General features: G+C 42.5%; 1 protein-coding gene across 1 annotated transcript in view; it reads left to right on the top strand.

The window, feature by feature from the left end:
* Positions 1–5,026: 5,026 nt before the first annotated feature.
* The window catches only part of LOC117739018 (potassium voltage-gated channel subfamily KQT member 4), a 37,382-nt gene continuing 15,966 nt past the window's right edge, over positions 5,027–26,442 (top strand). Inside the window, exon 1 of the mRNA XM_034545261.1 lies at positions 5,027–5,328. Within this exon, the coding sequence (XP_034401152.1) occupies positions 5,027–5,328 (302 nt within the window). The remainder of the gene's footprint in view (positions 5,329–26,442) is intronic.

The raw sequence follows: 26,442 nt of genomic DNA, 5'->3' as shown, positions 1-26,442 counted from the left end.
GCAGCAACAGACTGGTGAAATAGATTCACAACAAGTGTATCAATTAGTGCAATAGATTTGAGGAAAAAAGAAAATTCCTTCATTCAAATAAAAATCCTTGACGTTTGTTTACAAGGTTATTAAATAGTTTGATTCTAAACTAAAAAGGACGGATGTTCATGTCTTCTTTCAAGTCTAGGATGCTGTCGGTTCCTATGATAATGGACACAAAATGCGATGAGTCTGAATTGATTTAAAAAAACAAAGCTATTTATATTTGCACAATGATATATGATAATGATAAAACTACTGCTGCTGACACGGAGCCTTGAAGGGGAGTCCAACAGTTCAACAACGGCCTTCTTAAGACACCACGGCCTGAATCACTCCGGTTAATTCAGGACAATTGAGAAACATTGTGTTCATAGAGCCACAATAAATCCTTCAGGAAGACTTACACTGTAGCAGTTGAGTAACATTTTCCTAATTGCTCTCCTTTTGGCTTTAGATATAATAATCTAGCCTCACCCCGTAGACTGGAGACGGATCTTTTCACCCTGTGGACCTTGACCTTTTAGGTCATCGGACCCCTGAATGTTTTGAAATCGACTCGGTTGTAACACTTAACAATACTGCTGCGTGTGTGTGTTGGCTCTATCTTTTTATAGCTCAGGGTTGTATAGGTTGGGATTGGAAGTGAGGTTGTGTCTAACCCGCAGTTACTTGAACAACACGCTGCACACACTCAGACGGAGCATGTTCTGTCACTGCTGTCCAGGTCCTAAAAGTGGTCGTGTGTTACAAAGGATTCTTTGACTGCTCATGAATGGGCCACTGAGTGAACTAATTTCCTGACTCACTCACTGGACACATAACATATTCACGAAGCAGATTGATGAACGCGGGAACGCTGCTTCGCGTCTGTTGACATTTTTACAGCGTCGACATGGCGGTTGGAGTGTGTTGTTCAGCTCGTGCTCCAAGCGCAGCACTGTTTGACAGACTATAACCAGAGGTATCACAACAACACAAACCCAACACAACAGGCACGCTATCAACAATTCAGGCCTCCCCTCTTAGTCTGTGTGATGTTTTCCATGTAGAAAATCTGTTAAAGGGGGAGAAACCAATTACAAAAAAGAAGTGAAAGAAGATGAAATAAAGGCAAACAAGAGTGTGGTCTGGGAAATCCATTAAGTGGCATAAATAAAAGTCCAAGTGCACAGCGGAAACAAAAGGTTGGTGGGGTCGGACGCAGCGGGTTTGTACTGTACTATGTGTAGCTCACAATTGCTGATGTGAGTATTTTTAAGTTCCCATAGATTCCCTGAGTGGCTGTCGACTCCCGTAGCTCAGCTGGGTCTTCGGGGCGTGAGTGGATGCTGGGAGTGAGAAGTGCAGTGGAAAAACAACAGCCAGGGAAGAGATGGGCGTGAAGTGAACACAACAGCCTCCTGCTCACACACTGGGCCCCTGTAGTCTGCCTCGGGTCATCCCCGACTATAATTCCACCCTGACTAACATCAAATCTGTGTATATGAGAGTTTGTGCCCTTCCTTATGGTCTGGTTATATACATTCGTACATCCAACCACCCGTTCCACATTCACATTTCACAGTCTGACCTTGCTCAGCTGTTGTGTGTTGTCACTGGGCAGCTTTTATCCCAGCGGCCACGTTGGATACTCTGCCCAGCCCGGAGTGTTGATTACTGGGTGAAAGCAACAATGCAGCAGGGCTGGTACTGTAATAGAAAGAGGGGGTGCATGGTTTGGCCATCGGTGGAACTTTGATGTAAATAAATCCCTGAGGGTGAGAGCAGGGCTGGCCCGTCCATCGGCACCTTCTTCCTTCGTCACCCCCCCTGGTTTGGACCCCTCAGAGGAGGAGAGGAAACCAAAGCTAAAAGAGAGAGAGAGTTGTAGCGGGAGATTCCCAGTCCAGGATACCGCTGTGTTGTTGTTTATAAAGGACCTCCTTCTTTCATCACTGGGTGGTTAGGCTCCCCAGGACTCTACTATTAGATGACCTTCTTCTCGAAGTCCTTTAGCTTTCTGTCATTTACTTTACATTTCTATTCTGGGTTGAAATATACACCTTTGCTTACACCTGTAGGTGTGAATTTGCTTAAATGCCCAGTCCTTCATTTTTCACCATGCAAGTTCCACCTTAATCCACTGATAAGTCAAGAGTTTCATTTATAAATTCAATGTAGGATAGGATAGGGTACTTTATTCATCCCCAGGGGAAATTTAGTGAAGCAGCAGCAACCATGTTTGGATATATACAATAAAATAAAATAAAATAGCAGGGCAGGACATATTACATTCACATTTAAGAATTACAACATTTAAATAATTATAATAAAAGAAATGGAAATTAAAATGTAAAAATAAAAATGAAAGTGTATACAGTGTATCAAAGAATGAAGTGAAAGCAGTGGAAGGTTGATGTATTTTTCAATTGATCATATTCTAAAATACAAGATGGTTTCTCTCCTATATTTCCTAACACCACTGACATAAATCTCTCGGCAGCACCAGAACTCGAGTCGGGTTCATTTGGTTGAACCAGAACAAACAATCAGTTTGGGCTTGATAGTGGATCAATTGTTGTCATTTGACTTGTGGCAACATATCCTGATAATCAAACTGAATTGTCATTTTGTGGGCAACAATTCAGAGGTCTGGAACCATGATGGGGCGACACTTTTGTTCACCTTGATTTGATGGGTTGTGCCTTTCAAATTGGTTATTTATTCATGCAATTAGCACTCCGGACTTTAGCATATACTCTGCTTCACTTATTTGTAGTCAAGTCTAGTAAACTGAAACAATTATACAATTAGTTGATTTGTCACTATTTTCATAAAAATGCTTAATCTCACAATGTAGGTGGAAAAAATTCTGTGGTTGCAGCTTCTCAAATGTGAGGATTCGCAGCTTTTATCTATTTTATGTCACGGTAAATTGAGCATCTTTGGGTTTTGGACTGTTGGTCTGACAACACAAGACATTTTTAAGCTCCGCACAACTGTAAAGGACGTTTTTCACCACGGGCGCATTTTGTTACGTTAGATCAATAACATTTATTTACTTAGTTACTTAAATGATTAGTCAATTAATTCAAGAACATCTTACATCTATGTTTTGAAAATGTTGCCTCAAATATTAATAACCAGTCTGCAAACAGAAGTTGATTCCATTTCACAGCCATCAGTCAATATGTGTGACTCTTGGTAAAGAGTTAAGGATTAGTGATGTTTCCTTGCAATGGGAGCGGGCCCTGAGAATAATGACTCCTGCTGCATTCCCACTCGTTCCCACTCCTCTTATGTTGTTGTGTAACACTGTAGAACTTTACCAATGCTGAACTCACGGATGGGAGAGGTCAGGTTCTTGGTTTGACGCAGGCAATAAAGTGTATTTTACTCTTGTATATTCTACTTAAAAATCAAGACAGTGATATCAGTAGTAATGAGTCACTCAAGTGGGGGCCATAGATGTGAGCAATGGTGCTGGAAAAAGAGCAGATTTGTTCCTCTGAACTCTTTATTTCCTTTCCTCGCCAGGAATTTACACTTGCAGTACCTGCGGGTTTACATTTGCCTCTGTTCTATCTGAAAAGAGGTATTATCTCACACGCATAATTGTGAATTATCTTGTTAATTGCTGATGTCACTTGTTGGTGTTCAGCAGGCGTGTGGGGACCACCTCAGAAATGCATGCCCTGGAGGCCCTCTCTGACAGGTGATGTCTCCGAGGGCACAGTAACGCCACATAACGCCAGGATTTGTGTCATAACCAATAAGCCTCTCTGTGTCTCATAGATTTAGAAATCTCCGTCCACTGAGGTGCTGTCACTGTGTCCCCCTGCACCTGTCTCTGCTGTCCCAAAACGAATGTAGCCATGACGTCTAGCCCCTCACACAATAAATACATGGGGACGTTTTCATTTCACGAAATTACAACTTTTGTACTTAAAATCCCTGACCCTTAAAAAGTACTTTTAAAACATATTAAAGAAGGTAACTGAGGGACTTTGATCCTCATAGATACTTTGTAATAGTTTAAGCATGGGGGTATATGCACGAGCAGCAGTTCTTATAGGCTTCACAAACAAGAACAGGACTGTCCGGCCATCCTCTCCCCGGCACCGCGTCCTCGCCTCTCGCCTGCGCGTCTCCTTCTGGACGTCCACCCTCCGGAGAGAGAAAGAGAGAGAGAACTGGCATCTCTACGCATTTAGTTGGCCTTTCAACAGAGTTTCAGAGTTGGTCGTCTGCGATGCTGATGGTCTTCACTTCATGCGCGCTCCACCCCGCCTGCCGGAGCGCACGAGCGCTGGACCACAGAGACGCACCAGAAGGAGAGAGAGAGAGAGAGATAGAGAGAGAGAGAGAGAGAGAGAGAGAGAGAGAGAGAGAGAGAGAGAGAGAGAGAGAGAGAGAGAGAGAGAGAGAGAGAGAGAGAGAGCAGGCTGATGTTCCACTGGGCGAGTCTCACTCTGACAAACAACAGCGTAGATGAACTTAATGACAGACTTGGATAGAGTTGCTTTTGTCGGACACAGATCCACTGCATGAGCATTACTCACCTGCTCCGTGGCTGTTAGTGATTTATGACTGCACGTTTCAAGTGTATTCATGGTAATATGCTTTACTTGATTCACTTTGAGTTATTTCTGCAAAGGGATGACAGCTCTCTGTTCTTGGAGTTAGTGCACGTGTAATTACTTGTCTGCAGATCGTTGATTACTTCCACGTGTGACTCTTAACAATGATCGCAGAAGGTCACGTTTCAGTGCGACGCACTTATTTAACTAATGTGCATCTGTTCTTTTGCAACCGTGACTTGATTTACAGATAACTTTAACATCTGTTCGGCCGAGACAGCAGCGATGGTATTTACTCATGTGTTTTGACCAGCAGACTAGTTTTAGTCCACTTTATAGGCGAGACCAACCGGACTATGACTTGGTCAAAACTTTCACTTGACCCAGTGAAAAGTGTCTGTGAGACCGGATAGTTTAGTCGTGCCAGGCGGAGGATGTTAGGAAGCCCGTCAAACAACGGCGGCAGCAGAATGCTGGTACCCCCGGACCCGAACGACGACAGGCGGGTAGAGTTTGTGGCTCTCACCGCCGTCCACACGGAGAGGAGCGAACCTTCCAGCCCGGAGCGCGGACACCCGTCTCACCGCACAGGTCTGCTGGGCACCCCGCTGCCCGGGCGGCCCGGACCCCGGGTCAACCCGTCCGGTCCGAGCAAACGCTTCAGAAAGTTCCAAAACTGCATGTACAACGTCCTGGAGAGACCAAGAGGATGGGCGTTCATCTACCATGCATTCATGTAAGTTACCATTATCGTCAACGTTTGTATTTATTGGTGTCTGACCGAACGAAGCACAACTTTTTTTGTTTGTTATCGAATAAAAACTTTACAAATATGAATAAAGTAAGTGAGCGCAGCCGCGTGCTGTGATGTCGGCAACATTACACTTGTTTCAATCACGTGTTTTGATCAGGCTACGCCAGCTGTCACATGATGTATTTCCCAATTAACCAAGCAGAGTTGCTTATGCGGCAGTTAGCCGGTTACATGTCGTGCATCATCACAGCACGAGCTCTTCTGTTTCATCCCCCCTCGTCTGTGTCTGATTAAATCACCAGGAGGACCCCGGATCACCTGCACGTGAACGTGAACAATACGTGTTCTCATGTGAGGCGGGTGTAAGCGTGGTTAACAACTGCATCTGGTTGTTCTGAGTTTGTACTCATGGTTGAATGCATTTAGTCTAAGTCACTTTGGATAACAGCGTCAGCTAAATGACATGTAATGTCATATGTAATGTATTGAGAATGAATTTGTTCGTTGCAGCATTTTTATGATACAGGTGAAGTAAATAATGCATTCGTAAAAAAAAATACTCAAATAGAAGCGACATTGATCTCAAAGGAAGCAACTCCCCAATTGAACGTATTCTGTCACTAGCTGTGTATGAATGGTATGAATGTTAGTTAGTCCGGTTGGGCACCTTGATTGGCAGCCCCTGCCCTCAGTGTATAAACGGGTGTGAATGACATTAAAGCGCCTTGAGTGGTCGGAGGAATAGAAAAAGCGCAATACAAGTACAGTCCATTTACCATTTAAAGTACTCGTGTGCCACATGCTCTATAATATATACAACATGTAAACACTGGAAAAGTATGAGCTCACTGGGTGCAATGGCTGTTCCCAACAGCCCAGGACTAACATGTGAAACACGCAGCACTTCTCTGTCCAAACCAAACTGTCCTGACTTAAATGTAACCTCTTGAATGACTAAATCAAAACACTTGTGTTTGAATGGTAGTGTTGAAAAAAAGTCAAAGTTCACTTAGTGATTATTTACAGTTTTCCAACAGTGCCATTGGATGTCACTGTCTTTTCAAGTGAAGCCCAGAACACTTGTGCCCCAGCAGCTGTCCTCCATCTGGCACATGGTGGACAGAGCATTATGTGTGGGAGCTCCTTGGACCGGGCCGTGCTTTCAGCGTCATTGTTTAGAAAAGAGCAGCAGTCTCCCTGCTAATGCCATCATGTGTTTATAACAGGGAAATCCCACTGCAGAACATCCCATATGTGTTCTCATGATATAACGTTGGCACATTAGGGAGTGCAGATCAGCAAATGCTCCTCTCGCTTTGACCTTCAGCTCTTTCCTTTCTCTCCTTTTGTTTCGGCCTTTTCTGTTCCCATGGGACTGCAAACATGTCTTTGCACACACAGAACTAACATTAAAAGCCATGGCCTTTGCAGGACAGTTGCAGGTGACATTCTCTGGGCGTCGAAGTGGATGGCAGCCATGACATTATTGTTATTACTCTGTCAGAGAGGCAGAGAAGGCCTTCTGAGGTGCCCCGATCATGTTTCAGATGCCACGGCCTCAAAGACGGAGCTGGACTGACTTTGGAAGTGAGCCGGCTCTGTGATGGCCTGTTTTATGATGCCGTCTAAAATGTACCTGCGACTAAAATCTTACCAGGCTTCTCATAAGTCTTTTCACTTTGACACAATGTATGTTGAGTGCTCATATGTCTCGCTGAGTGGATCATTCCCATGATACTGTATCATCCTGAGCTGTGCACTTGTTTTGTTCAATTACATGTGAGGTGCTCGCCATGCTGAGAGCTGTACCATGTGTGAGGAAAATAAATTGTACGAGGACGCTCAAATTAAGGTGGTGTTGATCTATTGTGATTCAATTGAGCCTTACACTGCTGTGTAGGGCGCTTTACTAACTTCCATTGGAACTTTAATTAGGCCTGCATCGTAATGGGGGACGCAGATGCACGGCTTCCAGACAGCCTCTCGTCACAGGTGTGTGTGGGAAAGGCGAGAAGTCGCTCTCCACTGTAATGTCTCTCCACGGGCTCCCACTTAAGTCCCACACACTCCTCACCCCACCTTGTTGCTGTCACAGCTGCACACAAGTGGTATCCTCATAGAGACAGATTTCCCCCCTATAAGGTCTTGGGTAACTTTAACATCATGCTTCTAAACGGCTACGGTTACATTATTGTAAACGGTTTTTACATTTCTATGTCAACTGGCTGCTGTGCAAGAGACACTTCTTCCAACACTTGCTCCTGCAAGGGTAACAGCTGTATGCTAATTCAGTTTCTGCGCTCCCCTCCTTTCGTGGAAACTCGGCATTAGTTAGATGAACAGACTCAACTAAAAAACTAAGCAAGAAAGGGATGGAGGAATTCTAAGGATCCAGTAACTTGTTAACAGAGACAATAGTGTTCCTAAGAATTCCTCTGTTCACCGACTTGATCTGTTGCTTAGACGACACTACAGGTTCTGTTTCAAATGGTGCGTGAAGTGTTAAGCGCCGCTTGTCTTGTTATGGTCCCTTCACTCACTCACTCACTCACTCGCTCGCTCACTCACTGTAAAATAACTCGTTGTCATCTTTGAATCGCTTCTTTTGGTTTCACCTGCTGTAATGTCCATCAGCGGACCTCATTGTATTGTTCACTATCTGTGTGTATTTCTGAGGAGCTGTTGGTAAGGACTGCCACTAATTATTATTTTCTTGATTAATTGTTTAGTGTATAAAAAGTGTGAAAATAGCGAAAATCTCAATTTTCCCAGAGGAAATGGTACATTATCAAATGTCTTCTTTCGTTCGGCTATCAGTTTAAAACCCAAAGATATGAAGTCCACAATGATATAAAACAATGTTCTCTTAACCATTACATCAAATGAATGATTGCTTAGCTAAATTGTGCACAAATTGATTCATCAGCTAATCGTTGCAGCTATACTGTTGCTCCTCTCGTCTGTGGGTCTCTGGGTAAACCTTCCCTCTGAGCTTGGCAGATGAGCGGCACCATTCAGAAGGATCGGTTTCAGTGTTTCCCCTCACCTTTGACCTTTCACCCATTTCCACCATAGGCAGTGCCACATATAGACCATCACATGAGGCCCCCTGTTTTTCTCTGTAATAATTCATCCCTGCAGGAGGTCCTTTGGGGGCCGTGGAACTCCAGTCTAACACCAGACTATCAGTTCCCTATTAGGTCACACTGCAATGTGCCAACTAGTGCCAGTACTGTGGAAACCCAACAAGCCATGTCGTGTCTTGAACTCGGTTGTCACACTCCATCTTAGTCTCTGGCTCGATGCAGCGCTCCCCTGTACCCCCCCGTCTGAAATATTCAGTAATAGTGCATGTGGACGGACAGGAAAATCAAGACCGAGCACTGATCAGCCAGAGTGATTGATGGTTCTAAGGAGGGTAAAAATATACCAGTCATGTATTATTTAGAGTCTTTAGACTTGACCTCGGGCATCAGGAATTAGTGAAGCGGAGAGAAATGTCTTTACAACTAGTGTTTTATAAAGAGCTCTGTGCTGACCTTCCTGCCAGGCTAATTGAGACGTTTTCTGAGAAACTACTGCTTTAGAGGTCTTTGCCTCTTGGATGTAAACGTGTGTCATTTTGATGACTTACTAAAATGATTGATTAGGGTATTTTTCTAAGGATAACAGTCTCCAGAAAACCTGCATTACAAATGAAGTTGCAGAGTTTACCAGTGATGAAGGATCTTACAGAAGACTTGTGGGATCAAGTGTTCATGGAGCTTTACCCAAACCAGGCACAAGAAGTGAGGGTATCTTCATCCTCCGCTGCTTCGGTTTTGCTCATTCTCTTTTAAATTTGTCTCTTGCAACTTCAATACTAAATCACTTTCAGAAGTCTTTCTTGCAAGCTGCACATTAGGTCGTAAACACTCGGCAGTAATTGAATGGATGAGAGAACAATTTTGTGCTTGCTAATCTGTTGCAACGTTTAATAATGCACTGTTTATGCGGATAAAGAAATTATCATTAATCTGACAGGGAAGCGGAAACCGACTTCTTTATTTCTCCCTCCCTCTGATGTGAACAGAAGCTTCATAAAGTAAACTCCTCATGAATATTTTTCCAGAGGAAGCCTTCTGTCTCCATGACCTGTGGGAATCCCTTTACTTTAACCTTTTATGGCACACGCACCAGTGATGGTTTCTGTTTATGAAAGCTTGAGCCTAAAGCCACATTATTTATAGATGTGGACAGATACCCACAACAGGACTCACAGCCTAATGCTCTCCATAACCGTTCCACTGATGGTTTGAGTGATCTACTGAAAATACAGTGTGAAATATCTGCTGTATATGTTGATGGTTAATTCTGCACAGATCCTTTGTACTAACGGTGCTGCACACAGAATTCACCTTTCATAAAAGGTGAATTGCCCTTTTGACATTATGAAACTCATTGGCTCAGGCAGCTTGTTTATTGTTTGTGTTCCCCCTATTCCTGCAGTTTTCCCCTCCCTCTGAACCCGGTCTAAGTCAGCTAATCTACTTTCTCCCCTTGGTCAAGACCACTAAAATCCCTCGCTTTGGCATCCTCCAAAATACACCAACGTATTTGGTGTTGAAGCTGTTTTTTAAATTATTGATGGTCTAAGTATAGCGTCAGAAAATAGCTTTTTGTTTGGTTGTTTGTTTGCTTTTTCAGTCAGTGCACAAATGTGTTTTTATTGATGACTAAGAAAGAAAGGTGAGGTGGAGCGGGAGGTGGAACCATAAAGCGATGAAGGGTGAAAGCCACTCTGCACATTGTGTGGTTTTTTTAACCTGCTCAGGACTGCAGATTGGATGCTTGTTGTTCAATTACCGCAACTGTTTTTTTTATCAGTTCACCTCAGCAGGATGCGTAAATTCTGCTCCATTAAGAATCCTTTATGGCCTCAATGCCTTTGCTCTGCCATCACTCGCTCTCTCTTCTCCATCATTCCTTCCTTCCCTTTCCTCCTGAGTGGGAATATAATCTCTCATTTGTCTAATTGACTTGCCCTCCCTCACCGCCACTCTATCTCTTCCCCTTTTCTTCCTCTCAGTCCTGATTGGCTGGTCATGTCTTTTCTTAACAGAGCTCTGTGTGTGTGAGAGGTAAGATCAGCTATGCCTTTAAAACGTGGAGGATTAAAACATAAAACAAACAGGTAATAATGGTCACATGCATGAGTTACAAGTAGTAAACCCAAGTATAGTCTATAATTTGATCGGCTGATTTAGACTATTTTGATAACTGCTTATAATCTTTCAAGCAACATGACACACATTTCCTTCTTTCTGCTCCTCAAAGTGATGAGTAACAGCTTTTTTGTGATTATGTTTAATGTCTTTGTGGTTTGGCCTGACTGTAAAATATGTTTAGCTATTTTCTGCCATTTAATAGACAAAATCTGTATAAACGATAATGAAAATAATTGTTAGTTGCAATAGTTAATTGATCAGTAAAATAAGCCTAATTTTAGGAGACTTTGAATAAACCCATGCAACCTAATGATTAGGAGTTGGGGCAAACCTTCAACTGTTACTTGAAACAATCACTAAATTGGGATGAATGAGTACCACTAAAGCTAAGACAGTAAATCAGTAAAGTTGAAGAACAGAAAGGATCTTACATATTTCTTCCGTAAAGACACAGCAGTAGTGCAGTAACCTGCTCATTCTTCTTCCACAGAGCATCTTTGGCCGTTCCTTTGATTTGAGTGAAGGAGGAACCAACGTCCAGTTAGCTGATCATTAGATTACGTCCAGAGTGACTGGATTGGGCAGGAACTGAGAGAAGAGGATGCTGGTTGATTTGTGCTTTTAAAAACATCATTTTGGATACAGACACAAGGTCATTTTTGAGTCAAGATTTATTGATGTCTTGGTGCTGCTGCGGCTTCCTGTGAGGATAACAGGGACAGAATAATAATAATACAAACTACTAACATTTTAGTGTAATTTCAAAGAGCCTTGTCCTCCTGCTTGGTACATGTGGGTAAATGTTGTATTTACATACTAAATTACACTAATCACACATGCCTTTATTTATCCTGGTGTTCAGCTTGTACACTGTCCCACCTGGCCTGTTTGATTGTGACAGTCCAGCTGAATATCTCATATCATGTCATGTGCCCTGACTCTGCAGCGTTTAACCTCCTTGACAGCCCTGCTGTGGCTTTATTTCCCCATAGAGCGGCTTGCTTCTGTGTGACACAGAGGACAAACAGAAGGAGGACGGAGTAAGAGGGGGCTTGAATTGGCTACGGATGAATGATAAACATGATAATGTGATACTCTATCGATCCCTGTAGGAAAACTCTCTTTCCGCTTGTCCCCTACTGCAATAGCAGCCCTGAAACTGGAAGGGATCCAGTGTCTTGCTCAAGGGCACTGCAGCAGGGCAGATGCTTGCTAATGGGGATTGAAAGGTAGTCTCTTTAAAGCCAACAGGGAGAGAAAAAGGTCCAGAAACAGTAAGAAAACATGCGTTGTGGAGGTGTTGATGGCTTAGTTGTCCTGCAAAGGAGGGAAGGGCTTATAACAGGACAAGTGATTTGTGTGTGCAAGCGGGGGAAGGTTAAGAGAGGGGAATAGGAGTAAGAGGGGAGAGTCGAGGTTAGTTGGTATATTAATTTCTCCTTTCGAGGCAAGATATGTCTCCCTGGAGAGGGGACTATCTGTCCTGGGATGGCCGACCAGGCATCAGGTTTCCCCTCAATAATCCTGCTCACGTTTATACAGGAAAAGGACACACACACACACACACACACACACGCACACACACATACACACACACATTATAATGGTGGTGTTTATTTACTTGACAGTGCAGAACATGTAAAAAGGCTGAAGGTGAAACATACACACACACACACACACACACACACAATAGTCTTGTTTTATTCTCCTGCAGATGGGTGATCAGCATTGGTGTTGACACCATCTAATCTGCAGTAATCTGTGTTTATGTAATGTTATTGCATTGAGGCGGGCCAGGAATACTGTGGCATGTGCTCGGAGGGCTAAAGGGAAATGCCAAGAGTTTATTCTGACTAGCTAAACATTAGATCTACTTTCACAACCAGGAAAATCCAGGAGCAGTCCCTAAGCTCCTTTGTACTGTATATCTTATTAGTACATCTCTGTCTCTCTGCAATAGATAGCATCTGCAATTTATGCAGAGGTGGCAATTCTGCTCAAGTACAGGAGCTGCAAATACTGACAAATTGTTGCGTCATTTTCTTGAAGCAGTCATTCATTTAAAAAAAATACCGTTGGTGGAGGATTTTAGTTAATTTCTGGGGATTTGTTATGTTCTCAGGAGACTATATTGTTCAAACTACACGTTCCTCTTAGCTGCTGACGCATTTCCCTGAATACAGGGATGCTGAGAAGTTGGGATAACTTCAGTTTTAGGATACAAATAAATAACTAGTGCAAACATTTGTATGTGGTTGGGATGATTTGTTTCTGTGAAGCTCACAACACCAAAATGTTAAAGCCTGATTTCCAAAACTGTGGTTCTGATTAATTAATTATTTCATAGAAATGTTCTTTAACAATCAAGATTGATGAAACGGGTTGAAACCAGATTTCCATACAGTGATACAAATACATATGCAAATATTTTCACATCATAAATGTTCAAACATGTTACTCGCTGCCTAACCAGCTTGAGAATAAACGAAACAACGGGCTCCATTCTTTTGCTCACAATTTGTAAGAAATGGCATAAAAAAGTAAACCTGTAAACTCGTTTGCTAATTAAGTGAGATTAGTATTTGGTATTATTTTTTCTTCACTTTCTGTCCAAAACAAATCAAATGTAGTTGCTCATTGCATGACACTTTCCTTTGAGACACCTGGATAGAAAAATTGATGCGTTTGCAATATAAAGGTCCGCAACGCGCAAAATAAACATGAAACATCGTCAGACAAGATTCCACTGCACACGTTCAATCCAGATTTGTTTTGATTGATCAACATTATCTTCCCTCTATTTTTCACTGTAAAATGCGGCACCTCTCTGTCTGGCTGCTCCGTGAGCTTTCTCTTGAAACTCTTTACTGCGCTGCAACCAACTTGGTTCTCACACTGTCCTACTTTAAATCATGTTACACCGGACTGTCGAAGACCTGCAGCCCAGCTGGTCGGTAAAACAGGTCAATTAGGACTTTGGTGACGATAGTCGGCATTGCCAGTAAAGTCTGACTCTTGTGACTGTAAATGTATTGTGTCACAAACTATGGGAGGGCTGCTGTGTAACGTCACCCTCTGTAAATGCGCAGTTGCCCTGCCAATTGCTCCTCTATTAAATCTTACAATTCCAGAGAAGTGTTCTCAGCTTGGGCACACTGTCACCATGTGCACAGTAACCATCCCCAGAGGTATCCACACAACATCACAGTGATTTTCTCAAGAAATATCAGGGCTTGAATGAATGGGGTAAGCAGGTGTTCATTGATGGGAAAGAGTGATGAAGAGGGCCTAGGAAGCCTGTCTGTGTGGTGCCAGCGGCTGCAAAGACCATAAGGTCATTCAGAAATATATCAGTGGCTCTAGCCTTACCATTATCTTTCAGCAGCACACTTAACCTCTGACCCTAATGGGTGTCTGCATCGGCACACCGCCGATTATAAGCAGATGCTGAATAATGTGGAAACTAACTGTAGCTAATCAGGAATTACCATGTTAGTTTATGTGGGGAAAGCCCGCCCCATCCTGTCTCATTCACTGGTCGCCATGACAATGACTCTGAGGCATTAAAGGGAATGATGAATCGAAAGGTGAAGAGTCGAGCTCCTGATGCAGGATGTGGATAGAAGTATAAATAAAAGCCACAGGAAAGAAGTCTCCAGAGACAATATCAAGTAAATGAAAATAAATTCTTTGTCAGTAGGAATAATGTGAGCGATATGGATACAATCCTCTCCCAGAATGTATGTTATTGTATATCTTTTGATTGATATATATTGTGGTATTGTTAACTTTATGGAAACTAGCAAAGACTAGCAAATAAAGTACCTGACAAATAAGATGCACTTCATTACATTGATACAAAAATCTTGGCATACATTTGTCCTGCTCATTGATCTACCCACAATGGCCTAATATACCAAGAAGTGCTAAATGGAGAGCTTTGGGATTAATGTTATGGTAAAATATTTAAAAATATTTAAACGCATTAATAAGGTATATGTAGATGGTTACATTGCACAACCACAATTTCTTCGGCTTGTGAAAACAAGTAGACATGTATATTCAAGCTGTTAAAACTTTACAATATAAGCTTTAAAGTTATATAAAAGTGTCTTTGCAGAGGCTGGACAGTCTCTTTGATGTGTTTAGGTCCAAAACACTTCTGTATATCAGACTCAGTGTCTCTTTGGCTTGTTATTTTTCTGGTGTCGGATTTTATTCTCTGTGTTTGTAACTTCATCCCATCCGGCACGTGAGCGCAAGCATATAGTTTTCAGGATGAGGAGGCTGATGTGAATGTCTGGTTGTGAGGCATCCTCAGCTTTTTAATATACCTTTGTATCTGCTTTACATCTTACTTGCAGTTTGGAGCAAACCTCATTCTTCCTTTCTCTCGCCCAGTTCTCTTGTTGTTGTCTGTCTCTGTCTCTTGTCTCTCTAGATCCTGGGATAACCCAGGTCTCTGTGTCTTTCTCCTGTTGTCCCTGCCTGGCTGCACCAGCATGCAAGGCCCATCTTAAGTGTTGTTAAGATCATTTTAATTTATAACGGCAGTCACTATAAACATGTGAGGAAGCAGCACCATGGAGACGGAGCTCAAACAGAATCACAAAGTGGGAGCGTATTAATAAGGTCTGCCTTGCCTGCGGAAAACGCTTTGCAATGCGTGTATACATATACGTGTGTGTGTGTGTGCGTGTGGCTGAGTGTGGCTGAGTGTGCATGCTGTCAGGTAAAGTTTTGATTGGCATGTGCACATTTGCAAACTGTGTGTGCATTCATGCATGTGTAGGTTTATGGAGATTGTGTGTGTGTGTGTAAATGCCTGGCCAGTTGCATTGTGGGTAGAGCATAAGCAATAATCAAATGTTAATGACGGAGCCATAATTACTCTTGTGAGATGGTTTCTGTCTGTGCTCTGTCCCCCCCTCCTTTAAATGCCTTATTCACACAATTGCTTCTCTTGAGCCGGTGTCATTTCCTCTATTCCTGTGTGACGTTACTTTTCCTTTCCTTTCGCTGTAGTATGCTTGTCTGTTTCCTCCGTCTATTTGCATCGCCGTGTTTCCTACCTTCTTCCTCTATTCCTCTTCAAAACTTCATTCGTTCTTTTTATCTTTACCGTGGATGCTCACTATGAGGTCAACAGGCTTCACCATGAGGAGAGGAGAAGTGGGAGCAACTTTGTCCAAAAGTCATCCTACCCCTCTCCCCGGTGACATCTGCTGCTGCTTCTGTTGCAGCTCTGGCCTCACACCTCACTAACTCACTATATAATGAATATAATTAACTGGATTGGTGATAAAAAGGTTTCAGTCGATGTCAAAACACAATTGTTTGTAGAAAATACTGAATTTATTTCAGCCAAATGTGAAATACAAACATAAACATAAAACTGCCACATCAAACTGTCCTCATTTTTGTATGTTATGATGTCATGCAGGAGTCCTGCCTGACTTTTTTAAATCTTTTTTACTCTGCAAAAAAGCTTTGAATGCTGCTTCATACACACACAAACACACAGTAAATCTGCTCCCACATGCCGGCAACCATGTTCATTTTGCAATAGTGTGTGTTTGTGCGTGCGTGTGTGTGTGTGTGTGTCGGTGGTCCCTTTCTTCTCTTGGCTGCGAGATTAAAGCAATGTCAGCAAGTGTGTGATGAGACCTCACAGACGATACCTCATCTCTTGCTCTTTTCCATTCTGGCTCTCCTTGTCTCACTGTCCCCCTTGTCTGTCCAATACATTATTCAAACACCTTTTTCAGTCTCTTGTCCACCATTTTCATTATCTCTGTCTGTGTCCGACTGATACTCACTCCTTGTGGTCATTGCTACTTTTCTCTTCACCCCCCTCCCTCCTCTTTCTAGCTACTGTAATATATATATATATATATATATATATATATATATATATATATATATATATATATATATATTCCTTCCTCTGTCTCTTCTTAGCTCTCTCTCTCTCTCTGTCTCTCTTCTTTCTTTTTGCTAAATATCATCGCTCAATCAATGGTTCCAGCCCCCGTCTGCCAGACTTGTGGTGTCCTGTGATGTCCAAACAACGTCCTGTGTCCCAGAGTGCACCTTAGACGAGGCCAATACAACTGAAACAAGTAGTAAGGAAGACATTCTGTTACTGTACAATCAAGTAGGGATGTAATGATTAAGTATCGTTCATGATGCCAGTGCCACTACCAGTACCTTTAAGGTGATACAGAGAGTACTTCATGATACCCATCATGTGAATGGAAGCTGTGTCTTTTCCCACTGACGAGCAAATCGCCGCAGCATTGCACAGCGATCAATCAGATCTGCAGGTTTGCTTGTAAAAGTCTTTGTCCACACTGAAATGCCAACACAATAGAAAATTAGAAGATCAAATCAAAGTTTTACATCAAAGTGACACTTAAATGACTGATAACCCAGTGGGTAGCAGCAAGTTTGCACAGCGTCTAAAACCCCATTACAGACGCTGGAATTGGGGGCTGCATAGGACAAACTTTGAAACAACTTTGCCTTAATGTGGCAAATCAGAAAATACTTTTGCTCTTAAAAGGTGGTTGAATACTTTGTACAAGCTCTTTTCAAGCATACTCTGTCCTTTAGTATGGAAAGAGAGAGAGAGAGAGAGAGAGAGAGAGAGAGAGAGAGAGAGAGAGAGAGAGAGAGAGAGAGAGAGAGAGAGAGAGAGAGAGAGAGAGAGAGAGAGAGAGAGAGAGAGAGAGAGAGAGAGAGAGAGAGAGAGAGAGAGAGAGAGAGAGAGAGAGAGAGAGAGAGAGGAGAGAGAGAGAGAGAGCGAGAAGAGAGGGAAGAGAGAGAGAGAGAGAGAGAGAGAGAGAGAGAGAGAAGAGAAGAGAGAGAAGAAGGGAGAGAGAGAGAGAGAGAGAGGAGGGAGAGAGAGAGAGAGAGAGAGAGAGAGAGAGAGAGAGAGAGAGAGAAGAGAGAGAGAGAGAGAGAGAGAGAGAGAGAGAGAGAGAGAGAGAGAGAGAGAGAGAGAGAGAGAGAGAGAGAGAGAGAGAGAGAGAACTAATTGGTTGTAATGAGTTAAATAGCAGTGAGGGTGTGTCTAAGGGGCCCACTCTGCTTAAGCTACACTAAAGAAAGGATAAGGAGAGGACACAAGGGGAGGAGAAAGGAGAGAAGTTAGGGTGAGAATGGGAAAGTGAGTGTAAGCCAGGAAAAATGTAACAGTGATTTGAGTGGAGTAAAGGGTCAAAGGTACATGTTCGACATTATCTCTATGTAATTCAGTCATTAACTACACATAATCAGTTGCTGACCCTATCTAGAACGCATATGTTGTCATCTGCAGTCGTGTGTGGTTATGCACTGAGTTATGTTTGACTTGGTATGAGGAGAAAAGTGTAAACTTAACGAATACTTTATCTTGCTTCATGTTTGTTGTTTTCCCACAAGGGGGTGTGTCAGAGGGGAAATACATAACATGACACTGCTCATAGATGAGATATGTATGACCCAAAATGTAGGCAAACAGAAGGCCATGTCCAAGCTTTGAAAACGTACTTCCTGTGCTATATTCAGTAAGTGAACAAGGGTTAACAGAGTGATGTAGTTGTGCAGTTTGCAGTTCTATGTGTTAGCTGTAAGCGGATGCAGCAGTACATAAGGAGCAGTATACCCTTTACCCTACAACAAAATGTTATCTGTGCTCTTTTGCCCACTGTCTTAGATGTTGTGCAATGTACAAGGAATAAAAAATGAAAAGCCTGCTCCCCAACCTTAAATTGTCAGTATTTGCCAACAGGTGCTGATCCCGAGGTTGTAAGTAGTCAGGGCTCAACCCGGTCCTAGGGTGGTCCGGGGCACATATTTTTCTCATTTACGACAACTATATGCACATTATATGCCTAAAAATCTGTACATCCTTTGGGAAAAACATGATAGTGGCCAAGTAAACAAATCATCCTGCAGAGCCTACTTCATATTGTCTTTATTCTCAAACCATAACGCAACAAATATGTGCACATGTTCTGATGTTATCTTTAAGTTACATACTGTAGGTAGGGTTGGAATTTGGCATACACAGAATTACAAATTTGATACTTATGTTTGGAGTAGAGTTCACATAATGAAGGTTTAGCTAATAAATGTGCTTCATTTGAATCAACCTTAATGTGGTTCAATACTCTGAATTGAATATTAGGACAATAGAAGAACATTTACCCAATATTATTAGATTTCTATAGAGAAGTGTTGTATTAGTATTATTATCATAAGTTAGTAGTATAGAACATCACAATGTTAAATTAAGGCAGGTACATAGATGGCAAAATATCCACAGTGAAATAACCTTTGCTCCACTCATTTGCCCGGCCAGTCAGAGAGACAGAGAAGAAATGACTGTTTCAAGGTATTTTTTGACATGTTTTGTGTTGTAGGTGGTGTTGTTTGCAGGGATTTACTGGATGATATAAGCCTTTTCTCACGTGGCTCTGGACTCTGTCTTATTAATACACATAACATAAAGACACTGACAGTTTCATAAAGACACTCAAACCGTTAGTCTGACAGGCAGGGATGTCATGCAGCATAGACACTGGTCGGAGGAGTAACACCCCCCCCGTGTGATATGACCTGGGTACCAGTGTTGACTTCTGTCACAGCAGCGATAGCATAACGGACAGATAACGAGGCACAGAACTCACCGCCACATGTCTGTCTCATACCAACGGACAGTTCACCATCAAAGAAGGAATTCCAGCTTTAGGGTCTCGGGCCGTTGCCTCAGTAACCACCTGACAACAGAGTGGTTGCAGAGATGCTTTGTGTTGACTTTACTACTTAGTTGATGAAGAACCTAGAACTCCAAATTTAATACATTGTGCATTTTATCTTCACTCCACCATTTCATTCTAATTAATTTTCTCTATTATATAGTAACTTTTTGTCACACTCTTTACTGTTGAATAAAGACAACGTGAGCTGTCCTCCGGAACAAAGTAAGACTTTTGCTGCTCATTTAGCCTTGTTTAGTTACTGTTGGTTGACACAAGCCATTACAATTAAGTATTTTTCCAGTGAGCACAATGGGAAGAGTCTGACTGTTTAGCTATTAATATTTAATGTTTGTGTAGCAGTTAGATGAAGACACAGATCACTCAGGCTCTATTGACTGATATAAGAAGATATTCCCCGTTAGGGATGTCCTTGCGGTCTGAGGCGTGTGCCATGTGGATGCAAAGTCCATGATTTTATGGAACCTGTTCTCTATCAAATGCAAAAAAATTATAAATATTTTGTAACTGTCAAATTGTATTGATATCCATTTTCAGTCAGTCTTTATTGTCCATTGTCTCAAACACAATTGTCTGACCTTAAAATATGTGACACAAACAGCATCACCACACTATTCAGATGGGGTCAGAGATTGTTTTCCCACGCTTCATTAAATGCCCTCAAACCTATATTAGTAACGGTGACCTGAACATTACCATAACCATGTTTACTCTGTAAAACATGTCAGCTCCTCCTCGAGGTCCGATGACCACCACGGTTGTGCGTGAACCCGGCTCACTTTCTCACACCCCTTGCCTTTAAACTGGTGATCCCGATCCCATTAACCCCGAGTTCAAATGCTGCAGTCACCGCTTTCTTTTTGTTGCGTCTCAATCCTCGAGAGATGCCCCTGACCCGCTGCAATCCATCACTGGAGATCCCCGCTGCTATGGTAACAAGATTAGTCCTGCAGAGTAATGATGATTGGCCTGAAATTCAGGTGGGTTTCACCTCCAAAAAACCTTTGGCAAGTCACAGTCTGCTGGTATGTCTTCAAGTTGTAGTTTTTAAACTAGTGCAAAATACTTTGATACAGATACAACCTTATATTTAGAGGTACCAAGTATTCTCTCTGCCTCCTATTAAGTCTCAAGAAAGACTCGTCCCCAACCTCCAGCCTTGCTGATCCAAGCTGTGTGAAGGTTGAGCTCACACACTGGTTCAATGGTGAAATGTCAGCGCTATACAAGCACACTGGTGTGTGACGTGTGAGCCCATACACCTACTAAAGGGGTCTGTGGGCTCTGTGCTAATTGGCTAGCTGGTGCTAACAATACCACAGCTAAATGTCAGAGCGCTCCTAGCACTTCGCCTCCAGCCTCGCCGCATCTCCAAGGCAGCTCTGTACAGACAAGTCCATAAGCAGCAAAGAGCAGAAGTACAAAAAAAAAAAAAAAAAGCATCAGAAACAATGGAATGCATCCGAATGATTTGTGTGTGTGGGTCGTTGCTTACGTCTGACTATAACGGCTTTACGATGGACACCATTTCTTCCAGCTTAGTGGACAACTGATGTCAATATTGTGCAAATAAATCAAACGGTTTTATTTTTCCGTAATCACACACATTCTCTATGATTTATGTGGACGATTTCACACTGAATTGTCCTGATGTCATAAAGTGCCTCCATCTGATACTCCCACCAGGTCAAAGCAGCACCAATCAGCAAGAAATTGTGTGTAATTACTATTAATCCAGTTCCCGTTAGACACACACACACACACACACACACATACACACATGAAGCCTTCCCCATTGTGGATTTATCTTTCCACTGAGGTGATACTCTCATTCCGCACCATTTACTGGTGAGATATGAGACCACACTGGACATATTTCCTCAGTCTCTAACCATCGTCACTGAGGCAGCGGAAACCACCAGCGACAAGAACTCTTACAATGGGGGTGTGCTACATGAATCTCTAACACACATTTATTTGTGTGTGTGTTTCGAGAAGCTATGAAATGCTGCTTGATTATGATGCATACATCTGGCTGATGAGAGGAGGGCTTTATAATCCTCATGATGCAGGTATAAAAGAGACAATAACACCCGAAATAACAGGCCAAAGCAATCCTTCGGCTGTAGTTTGTGGTGCCCTATTTGACTAAATGACATTTCAGTATATAAGTGTGTACAGAATCACAAATTATGTTCCTCTCCTCTCTTCCTCTAAAATAAACATTTCACTTAATATTTACAACTTTATATTGCTTTTTTTCAAATGAAAGACAATTTCTCCTGTTTGCTGTGCACATCAGATTTTCTTCCGGGATTTTCTTGACACTTGTGGACTGATGTTCTGCATCCCAAGATAATGGTTCCTTGTTTCCGTTCCCGTTCTCATTCCCGGGCCGTCAAATACCGACACTTTGTCACGTCCCTCCGCAGCTGATAGCAATGCACGAGGCCCCCTCAAGTGTCCGTGTGAGATGCAACAGACTTTCAAGTAACTACAATGTAAACCCATCCACGTCATTAGAGACACTCAGAAAAAATGCTGCGGGAGTGTGTGACGGAGTAAAAAGACTGAAAAAAGCCACACCAGTTGGGAAGGTGACACCAACACAAGACTATCAACCAGGAGTCCGGTGTTTGAGACCAGTGTTATTTTGAAGTTACGTTAGTGATGTTTGTGAGTTGTTTTCTATGTTACGAAGTGTACATAGTTTATGTTTTAGTCCAACTATTTGCAGATGTGTGTGTTTGTTGGATTATCGGTTTCAGGACATTACAAAACGTATGTCGTCTACATGATTTTCACGGGTTTCTGTCTGATTGATACTGGTCCAGGCATACTTAAAGGACATGTTTTCTGTCCTGCTTGTGGTCTAATTATTCCAAAAGGATTGCGTTTGGTATAATGGCTCGAAACTATGGAAACAGCCAGACCCGAATGACCATTAAAATGTAGTTATTGGAAATTGGAACACTTGGAATTCATAGATTGTTTTGAGTAATTAAGCCTCATTCTCTGGAAAAGAGTCGCTGAAATGTTTCTTTGTATTGGTTGAAGGCACCAATAAATCACTGAAATCCTCACAGCTGCTTAAAAGACTCGAGGAACTTTGTTTTGCAGAACTGCAGTCTTAATCCATTGTGTGTGATACTTCAATATCACAGTGTGCGAGGGTCAGGGACACACACTCAACGAGCAGCAGAAGCCTTTTGTTTATCTGGTGTTTTATGCAACGAAAGGATTAGTTTCAATGAATCCAAAGTAGAGAATAAAGGACTCGATTATGATGTGATGTAACATTGGCTGACTGTGTGCAGGCACTGTGTGTATGTGTGTGTGTGTGTGTGTGTAGATGGATACTTTCATGGCTGCTGTGACTGGGAGTGACATTCTCCAGCCAGGAAAATGTATCAGTCTAATTGGTACTCTGTTTGAAATGCATCATCTGCAGACAGACAATGGAACAGCGTGGCAGTCTGTGGCTCTTTGGTGTAGAGTGTGTGAATGTGTGTGTGTGTGTGTGTGTGTGTGAGATTGTCCTGAACAGTAATAGTGTGCCTGCGATGGAGAGCGTGTGGCACTTCAGTGGTGTGTGAAGAGCCTGTTTATGTAATACAGCAAATTATTTGTGTGACGTGTCCGCTAGTGGCGTTTGTGATGCAAAACTGCAAAGGCTGCACCTTTTGTGACGCTGTTATGTAAAATAATTAGCCTATTCACGTAATATTCCTGAAGGTTGTGGCATTCAGAGGAAAACACACTCATTCCTCTGTGTGTACACAACACTCTCATGTCAGGTACCCCCTCCCCCCTTCCCCTCTCTTCCTGGGTATGCGCCAGTACTAGAGCCCCTGAATTGCTCACTCAGCTTCTTCCCTCGTGAAAAAGCACTTTTCATCTCAGATTTGTTTGTGGCTTGGGTTTTTGTTCCCGCCGTGAAAAGTTTGCTGTCCCAGAAGAAGAAGGACGAAGATGAGGAGGGGGAGGGGGGAGAGGTATTAACGAGCTGGGATACTGGCCTGTTCTGAGCTGTGCTGCGATGTGCTCTGCGGCTACCTGCGCACATTTTGCCTGCAGTCACTATTTATGGAGAGAGAAACGCTATTAATATCTTTCTACTGTTCCACCTTTCTCCTCTCCCTCTGCTCACGACATACTCACTCGTCCTCCTCACTCGCCGCTTACTCACCTCTTTCCTCCCTCTCCGGACAGAGCTCAATAGTTCCTCTCTTGTTTGTTAGCGCTTAGCCTCTGTTAGCATTGTCAAGGGAAGAATGTGTGTGTGTGTGTGTGTGTGTGTGTGTGTGTGTGTGTGTGTGTGTGTGTGTGTGTGTGTGTTGCACCTTTGTAAACACAGTAAGGGTATGAAGTTCTGCTTTTTCAAGGTGACATTTGATATCGGTTTATATATATGTCTTTCAGCTACTGCTATAAATAAAGCTCATGTTCTAATTGAGCTTTTTTGGTACGTTTGTTGAAGCAGATCTATATGTTTACCTGTGTGTGTGTGTGTGTGTGTGCCCTTGTGGAAGGTGTCACTGCAAGTGTGAGTTCAATAATTAGACCGTTCTCTTTTTGTTTGCATGTTTGTGCAACTGCAGCGTGTGCACAGATGGAGGGTTAATTCCTGAATTCCTGAAAGCGGTCCTCAGAGCCTCATTGATCAGGGCTGGCACCGCAGATACACGTACAGGTACAGGTAGAGGTACAGGTAGCGCTACTGGTACAGGTACAGGTACAGGTAGAGTGACATGATGCCATGCAAGGCTCTTTCACTTTATGTCCAACTTCCTTCCTCACCTGCTCTTTCTTTTCTCTGATTTTCATTTTTACTCTTTTCACGGCATCATTCTTTCTTTCTCTTTGAATCGTCGACCATCTGTCTTCACATCTGTCTTCACATCTGTCTTCACATCTTTCTACCTGAGCTTCCTCTGTTCTCCCTATCTCTCCTCTCAGTCTTCTTCGTCACCCTCTCCCCTCCCCCCACCTCCTCTGTTGTGTGTAACTGATAGCTGCTTTATCATCCAGTGGTGATTGAATCAAAGGTGCACTCTCCCACAGTCCAGCTCATCTTCACCGGCATGAAAACACGTACAGAAACACACACTGTGTGATGCAGCACTACACAATGTCATATGTGTTTATTAGCACTGGTTATGCCTATTTCTCACTAAAATATGTTCACAGGCCAGTCTAAGTAATGTGAGATCTCCCGCCTCACTTATGTACTATGCTTACAGGAAAACAGCAGTAAAAGCACCCGGCCCAGCTTCCATTAAAAGCAATCTGGCTGCCCTGTGAGGCTGTGTACATGTATTTGTTGTCAGCCCCACCAGCCGCCCGATGACCCTCTGGAGCTTCACAGGCCGTGTGCTAAGTTGTATGCACTTATACAAAAGTCTCGTGGTGTGAAGCGTATCTGGGATGTGAATGAGTAACAATTGTACACTATGGATAAAGAGTTTTGTGTATTTGTTCTTTCGTTCTTTCTTTCATTCTTTCTTTCTTTCTTTCTTTTTTTCTGTCTTTCTTTCTATCTTTCTCACTGTGCTTGCACTTTTCCTCATTCTCCACAGTGTCCATGAGACAAATTAAACTCGGACGACTTTTTTTGGAGAAAAGTCAGATATTCTGTGTACAGCAGAGCAGACAGCCTTACAGTTAACCTCTTCAGCAGCTACATTTTATTTTATTGAATCATGACGGCCTTTTTGATTCGCTCCATGACCAGTGGTGCATCTGCACATCAACATGTCCATTTAGAAAGACACAGGCTTTTACTTCAATTCCCCCTCCCTTCACTCCTGGCCGGGTCACATGTTCAGGCCAGTTGTAGCAGATGAGACACTTATCTTGTGATGAACATGCAGAGCCGAGGCATTGTAATCTTTATTTCTCAAAGATATTTAATGATTTATATTATTGTCTTGGCCATGCAAGCAATATTTATGCTGATATTTAACTATTGTCATCTCTAAATCATGAATTGGGAAATCCTTTCCAGATGTCTTTATTGAAGAAATTTCAATATGAATATATTTTGTTGAGGCATGTCAGTAAAAGCACTCAAGGGCTGAGCAGATTTTTTCCCCCCGATGTCCCCATGAGAACAACCTTGCTGATTTGGTGTATTTCGACTGATGCTTTGCTTTTAATTGACATTTCCCTGAAAGGAGGGAGGGATGGGGGTGCTGGGGGGAAAGTGTGCCCTCAGCAGAAATGTGCTTACCTCCTCAGATGCATCTGGCATTGGCCTAAATGTCTCCTCATCTGTTTCATTTATGTATCTATTTATGTATTTATGTATTTGTTGATTTGTTCATTTTATTATTCATTGGGAACAACAAGGCGGATGTTCCCATGTCACTTAGCTACATGCAGTATGAGGAGCTTAAGCTGGACACGTAAGACATCGTAAAGGGGACAACATGAGTGGATTCATAAATGATGTTGAGGTCGCTATGCTGATATTATCTTGTGTTTAGATTGTGTTTTCAGTAGCAACCAATACTGAGAGATGGATTATACAAGTAACAAGAATCAAAATATAGAATACAACCCGCTTTATTCATAAGTGCCCCGAAATATCATATCGATAATCCTCAGTCATCTTTGTCTTTATGCAACTTCAAAACAACACTGGACACTGACATATGATTGGAGGACTTGAACATAAATGGTGGCATTTTGCAGCCACATGTGAGTTTGGCATATTGTGATTTGAGGCTTGTGGTCTGAATGAGATGAAGTTTGAGGGCTTTGGTAAACGACACCCAGCAGATTTCTACATTGTGATTATGCAAACTGTCTGCATCAACAGATACTATGACCTGTTTTGGAGCGATAGCATTACATTCAGGGAATTGTAGAGTATCTTTCATAACTTCTTTCCACGGAAATGTTGCGTCTGCATTTTGTAAAAAGCCGAGCTGTGGATCCGGCTATTTGTGACTTGTTTCCTGTCACAAGTCGGTGAAAGAAACCACCTTAGATGCTGCCCCAACTAATCACCTCCTTATGGAGATCCACACAGCGCTTTAAGTTAATTGAGAGGAAAAAGAGAGACAGTTCAGTCAGCACATTACTCAGGTGATGAACGACCGACATGCATTGTTTGCAGA

This window comes from Cyclopterus lumpus, chromosome 11 (assembly GCF_009769545.1).
Source record: "Cyclopterus lumpus isolate fCycLum1 chromosome 11, fCycLum1.pri, whole genome shotgun sequence".
NCBI classification, from domain to species: Eukaryota; Metazoa; Chordata; class Actinopteri; order Perciformes; family Cyclopteridae; genus Cyclopterus; species Cyclopterus lumpus.
This window is presented reverse-complemented; position numbering and strand designations above follow the sequence as displayed.